Raw genomic sequence first — 6458 nt, forward strand, 5'->3', positions numbered from 1 at the left:
AGGGTTTGTCCTCCTGGGCTGATTAAATGTAGTCAAAACATATACATCTCGAGGTTAAATTGACTTATTTTTACTAAAATTACAAACTATAGACAAACAATATTCTCTACCAAAATTTCACCTTCAATTTCTACCGTTAACTGCAAAATTGTTGATACAGTCAATGCTAAACTGTTGGAATTGTCAAGAAAAAAGTGAACAACCTGCCATTAAAAAACAAATAATCTAGAAAAAAAACTCCACTATTTAGATATAAAACATTTACAACAAATGTAAGGGCCGGGAACTTGTTTTTTGTAGAAATAGAAAATCAAAAACATATAATAATGACAAGGCAGTTATGTGGTAGTATGTGGCGGGTATGTGACATATACCTCAACCAAAAGGACCTGCAAAGAAACCTATATATGAACATGTTACGTTGTATTTGCCAAGTTCACAAGTTCATATACACTAATTTACAACTCAAGTGTCATAATAAACAAAAGTTATAGCGAGTTCAAACAAGAGTTATACACCATACATTTATCGACAAATGAATAAAACAATAACCTATAAATGAGATATACTAGTTACGCATTCACACTAAAGGCTTGTGCTCCCTGGGCAACCTTGATGAAGACATCTTCCAAGGTAGTGTCAGCGAGGCCCCAAGCGTGTATGCTAAAACGGCATTTTGCACTCTCAACCTCATGGAAAACACTTGCTATCTTCACGTCCTGCTTTGGCAGCTCAAATTTCTGTGTTCCAGATATGTGATATATCCTGTTAGCATTTGGCGACAAACGGTGAACCAGATGTTCAACCTCCTGCTCATGTTCCGGAGATGTTGTGATTGTTAGCACATAGGTACCCCCATATCTCGCTTTCAGCTGATAACATTGCAGCAGAAATTATGGTAAGTGTTCCTACTCTACAAAAATTGTACTTATGTGTGTTATACTAGTGAATAAATAATCTACCTCTTTTGCATTTCCAATGCATTGAAAACCCCCATCAACAAAAATACCAAGTCTATCACATAGTACCTCCGCCTCTTCCATTGAATGTGCTGTAAAAAAACATGATAATTCACAATGTATCTATGGAAGCAATCAAGAGAAGATTATGAAAGATGAATACTTGTAAGAATGATGGCACGGTTTTTCTTCGCTTCCTTCACAACACTCCACAGGCTATTTCTTGATGCTGGATCTAGTCCAGTGCTTGGCTCATCCATGAAAACAACCTAAAATTATGTATACAAATTTCAATTGCAAGTTCCATAATATTTTCTGCACCTGAAAACATAACAGGAATGAGGTTAGTACCTTCGGGTCTCCAATTAAGGAGATTGCAACACTAAGCCTCCGTTTCATGCCCCCACTGTACTTCCCCACTTGCTTATCACCAACACCGCCATGGAATAGGTTAACACTCTTCAGAGAATCTTCAGTTGCCTGACAGCACAACAGTTTTTGACATGTCAAATATTGATGCATTCATGCATATTATGATATATGGAATTGCAGGAATGATGTGGTTTTAAACAGATGTATCAATATACAATTTCTGCAGGTACTTCACAGAGCGGCGGCCTTGATTCGTACGTGGTCATTACTCACTCCTGCGGACATCAGAGAGCCTTTGGTCACTGGGTCTACCCGATGAGAGATAGTAGCGTGGGATATCTTCAACCGGTTTGGATGACAGTCCAGTAATAGGATAGATGGATAGGCATCTAGTTCTATTTTGGCCGGTTGTGGCTACTTTTACTTTTTATCTCAGATTTTTTGTACTACTGGAGACTATTTGAACCATTTCACTATTTGCAATAAAGGGGCCGTATGCATCGTGCTGATGCAGAGGCCGGAGGTACCCTCCTTTTCTAAAAAAAATGCATATTATGATATGCACTGTTGCTGCATGGCAAAAAGTGAATAATAACAGATACCGGTGCAGACATACAAAAATGCAGAACTGTACCTTCAACAGTTCAGCACCTTTAAGATTTTTTAGTCTTCCATAAAACAACAGATGCTCTTTTCCCGTCAATGTTTCCCAAAGTAAGCTGCATTTGAAAAAGCATTAGCATTCTGAAAACATAGTGTGCACAGAGAACTATATAAAAAAAACATCAGATTAATTTAAGATCAAGGTCGTACTCATGTTGTGGGCAGACACCCATATTTGTATATATTTCATTCATATCAGTTCGTATATCCATTCCATGGACATAAGCAGTGCCAGACGTAGGTGGAACGAGGCCAATCATCTGTGGATGAAAAATGGAAAATATCCGCAATGAGTGAATCTGTTGGTCAAATTTGTGAAAAACTGAAACACTACTTGTCTTGCTACCATACCATACTGATGAAGGATGTTTTCCCCGCCCCATTCGGGCCAAGCATTCCAAAACATTGGCCTTTCGGGAGGGCAAGAGACAACCCACGAACTGCAAGCTTGTCAGGATTTCTATCTCTTCCGCGGTAAACCTTCTTTAGGTTATCACATATAATAGCATAGTTTGCATTGGGTTCCAGCAGAAGCTGCTCAACAGCTTCTCTCTGAACATAATAATAAATAGATTATCCATAAGCACATATTGCTGGCAGGGTCTTCTGCTATAAACAATGAATAGGTATATTTCAGAAATATGCAAGGGAGTAACCTACTTCCTGAGTTGCGTCGGGGTTCTCCATTTCAACTATTACTTTAGATCCTATCCGACCGAAGCTATACATCCGGAATGATGCAGTTCGCTTCTTAAAGAATTTCAACAAGATTAACAGCCTTTTTCGGAGTCCACCATCCAGTGATGAGACTTGATCCAAATGAAATGCCAATGTGAGAAGTATTGCCCATTCAACGACCATGATAATCAATACAGTACGCATTCCATTGACGGGGTCACTCAAATTAGTCCACGTCATACCGTCAGTTCCCATTGTAGTTCCAATGAATGCATATTGACCAAACTCGTATAAACCTCGGTAAAGTGAAAATCCAGGGATAATCTCCATTACCACTAACCAACCCTCTTTAATTATGGGGAACAATAAACTTGTCAAGCATTTGATCTAAAATGAGTTAGTTGTAAAACATACATAAATAAGAAAGTAACTTACCCGGGAAACTATTGTCCTGGATAAAAAATCGCAGAAGAAATGCCCCTAGTAAACCAGAACCAAATACATACATGTAACCAACAACTGCAGCACCATAATTTCAGAACAGTTACATACACATATTATAAGCACAGCTTTCTCGCTTTGGACATAACAAATCTTAGTGACGGACCTGTGGCTATTTTGACAGAAGAAAAGAAAGACGCCGTGAAAAATGCGAGTGCAATCTGCAGATTTATGTAGATGAAGTAGAAAACAATCTGAACGCTGTAGTCATTTGTTGTAAAGAAACCCAGACCTGTACAGAATAGAACCATTTCAAGGAGACTAATTCATGTAAATACATACAATTTGTTGATGATTTCCGAAATATTTACCTATCAAGGAGCCAAAAGTGACAAATAGTATCATATATAGAGCTGATAGAGCAAAGAAGTAAGTATAAGTTATCATCCAATAAGGGCCGGACTTCAAACCATGCATCTTCATCATAATTTTCAGCTTTTGTTGCTTCTCATACACGAGATATGTTAGTATAACCTGTAAAAAGTATTGTACCAACTCATCAGCTCATCCATTTTTATGAATTTGCTTACAAAAGGTTGTGCCTCATACTCACTGGAAAGAGTAGCTCAACGATCCATGTGAAGAATAGCGCACCAAGAAGAGAAGACAGGTCAAGTTTAAGTTCTGTTCCTACTTTAGGCATATCTTTAACATATTCAAGCAGCATTCCTGCTCCAGTTCCTCTGAGAAATTTGATGTATGCGTTGGACGCCTATATAAAAGACAGTACACCTTGTAATAATAGTTGTTGAAATGCAAATGAAAGTCATTTAACAGCAAGTTGTGCAGTAGTTAAAAGCACATACCATGTTAACCAAGCGTGGTACTCGGACTAATGCCATTTCAAAAACTCCACCGTTGTCATTATACGTAGAGTTGAACCAAATACTAATGTCAAGACTATCTTTATTTGTACTCAAGAAGTCGTAGCCTGTGAATAAGAACATGTTATACACCGATTAAAAATAAATCAATACTGAAAATTCACTGAACAAGATCGTGCATACCTGCAGCAAATTCATTCGCCTTCCCTCCTCCATTCTCTCTTTTCTGTCTATAACCCTTAAATAGTTCGTCATTGATTACTGATGCGTTTTCACGCCATAAAGACAAACCTTGAATGCAGTCTACATCTGGACATCCAAAAGAAAATTGCGAATGGAAATATTAGTAGGTAATTAGGTATACTAAACATATAAAAACCAGCATCCTGTATGTTGCATATTCTTGTAAAGCAAAAGCACAAAATGAAAACTCCGATAGCTAAATATCAATGTGTCAAAGATTTCAGTAACAGCAGTTAAAATTTGCTGCTAACATATACTGTATTAACGTACATCCTCTTGTTTCAAAGAAATAGTTCAAACTCCAGTTCCATCTAATTATTTGATGAGACCTGCTCAGCTGATTTGTTCCTTCCTTGAGGTTTTGAAGGTCCAGTATTATAAATGTGATCAAGCATGCTATTTTTTGAGGAAGTAATTTTTTTTTGGAACGTCAAGCATGCTATTGTCAAGACAATTAAAGCTTACAAACATGAAGTTGTAATAATTTTGCCTTATTCTAAATGCAAAGCCGGAGCTCCTGCCCTTTGAGGAGGTTCCCTAAAAAAAGTAATAATCCTTTTCGATGTTGAGATCACAAAGTGGTAAGTCTCCCCAAATGCTCATGGTTTTCTCCTTGCTTCATCGCAATACATCGTCAATGCATTGAGGATTTCAACAAAGGAGGAATGCTACTTACTGAGTTTAAGGAGTTTCGTCCCAGCATTGAGTGAAACTGTTTGCTTGAAATTGGACCTGCACCGGGGTTGAACAATATACAGAGTATTCCCTGGAATAAACGCTGGCTCCAAAAACTGTCTAAACGCCGCCGGCGCATCAGAGCCCTGAGACAAACAGATCCAGCAAAGAATAAACTCTGCACATTAACAACTGCATAATCTAGCTAGGTTTGCAAATAGGTTTTGAAGAAACTCACAGGAACAATGTTGGAGAGAGTATGTAAATAGTCGGAGAAATTCAAAGGCGAAAACAGAGCAGGGAAGAGTTGACCCGAAAGACCTGCCATTCGAAAGCACGGACATTCAGATGCACAAACATGTCATCTCCTATATTATAGCTAGCTAATGTACCATGATATAGAGATCATACATACGTTGGGCGAGCGAGCGGTTGCCGCCGGTGACGAGGAAAGCGGCGGGGCAAGAGCGGGCGTCCCGGCAAGCCGGGCCAGGCAAACCGTCGAACGGCTGGGAGGCGGTCCCGACGGCCCTGGACTCCGGCGGGGGCAGCTGGAGCACGGCCGGCCAATGCGGCGGGCTGGGGATCGGGCAGGTGGCGACCTGGTCCTGCGTGGAGTACTGCACGCCGCACTCGGTCCTCCGGCAGCTCCCGTCGGCGGCCCTGGCCGCGTCGACGCAGGCGCAGCCGCAGCGGTACTTTGGCTGGCCGATCTCGCGGTTGATGACGGCCTGCATCACCACCAGCAGCACGCAGAGGAGGGTCGGGAAGACGGTGATGCAGACGTTCGTCTTCACGTTCCGCTTCTGCAGCACAGGCAGAGCAGCAAACGGGACGGCCGGTCAAATGTCGCTCGTGTCCTCGCCATGGGAAGGGAGCGCATTGCCGTTGATGGAATGGATACGCAGCCGCGTCGACGACGGCGGCGAGCAGAGCAAGAAACAGAGCAAGAAGAAGAAGAAGAAAGAAAGAAAGAAAGAGGGCGGAGAGAATCTCGTGGACCGACCGACGGACGTACCTGGAAGCAGAGGTTCTTGCGGAGGAGAGCGTTGGCCTGCGTGGCGAAGCCGGCGGGGCCCCTCGAGCCCTCCATTGCAGGCCGGAGACGACGGAGCTGGGCTGGCAAGTTGCAACTGCTCTTTGGCCGTCTTCTTCCGCCTCCCGCCAACTCTGCTTCACGATGTGTGATTGCAGGAGCTAAAGTCGTCGGGCATTCTTTGACTTGCCAAGTTGTTCACAACCCACGTGGGCGCCATCTACTTATACCGAGTATTCGACCCACAAAACGTGTTTGTAGTTCGCAGAAAAACGCTTTTACGGACCGACGCGAATGGCCGCGGATGCAGACCTCGCATAACGGATCCGTAAAAAAGCATATTTATGGAATATGTTTTTTTAAGGATCGGTTTTGCGGGATCTGATCTGGCGCAGCTCCTCCCGGCGGCCGGCAAAAGCCAAATCCGACTGCCCCGCGATGAAGGTCTGCAGATCCGCAAATTCGGCAACCCACCAGCGTAGGGGCCAGGGGAGGCCTCGTGCGTGT

The 6458-nt window shown here is 42.3% G+C and overlaps 1 protein-coding gene across 1 annotated transcript; it reads right to left on the bottom strand.

Moving 5' to 3' along the window:
* Positions 1-375: 375 nt before the first annotated feature.
* On the bottom strand, positions 376-6119 carry LOC123447501 (ABC transporter A family member 7-like). The gene is made up of 18 exons (XM_045124110.1): positions 5934-6119; positions 5331-5721; positions 5154-5236; positions 4917-5061; positions 4181-4306; positions 3980-4104; positions 3727-3885; positions 3485-3647; positions 3280-3405; positions 3108-3191; positions 2655-3019; positions 2346-2546; positions 2145-2254; positions 1966-2050; positions 1311-1439; positions 1123-1228; positions 963-1051; positions 376-872 (listed from the first exon to the last, which is right to left on the bottom strand). The coding sequence occupies exons 1-18, from the start codon at positions 6006-6008 to the stop codon at positions 573-575; spliced, it is 2862 nt and encodes a 953-aa protein (XP_044980045.1). The 5' UTR covers positions 6009-6119; the 3' UTR covers positions 376-572.
* Positions 6120-6458: the final 339 nt, after the last annotated feature.

Source organism: Hordeum vulgare, chromosome 4H (assembly GCF_904849725.1).
Source record: "Hordeum vulgare subsp. vulgare chromosome 4H, MorexV3_pseudomolecules_assembly, whole genome shotgun sequence".
NCBI lineage: Eukaryota > Viridiplantae > Streptophyta > Magnoliopsida > Poales > Poaceae > Hordeum > Hordeum vulgare.

What these genes read in the sequence shown, in the direction of transcription:
- LOC123447501 (XM_045124110.1), bottom strand. Translation starts at nt 6,008, where the DNA reads ATGGAGGGCTCGAGGGGCCCCGCCGGCTTCGCCACGCAGGCCAACGCT. An exon ending in CAACCGCTCGCTCGCCCAAC is followed by an intron (nt 5,237 to 5,330) that starts GTATGTATGATC and finishes TTCGAATGGCAG; the next exon opens with GTCTTTCGGGTCAACTCTTC. An exon ending in GGTGTCTGCCCACAACATGA is followed by an intron (nt 2,051 to 2,144) that starts GTACGACCTTGA and finishes TTTCAAATGCAG; the next exon opens with CTTACTTTGGGAAACATTGA.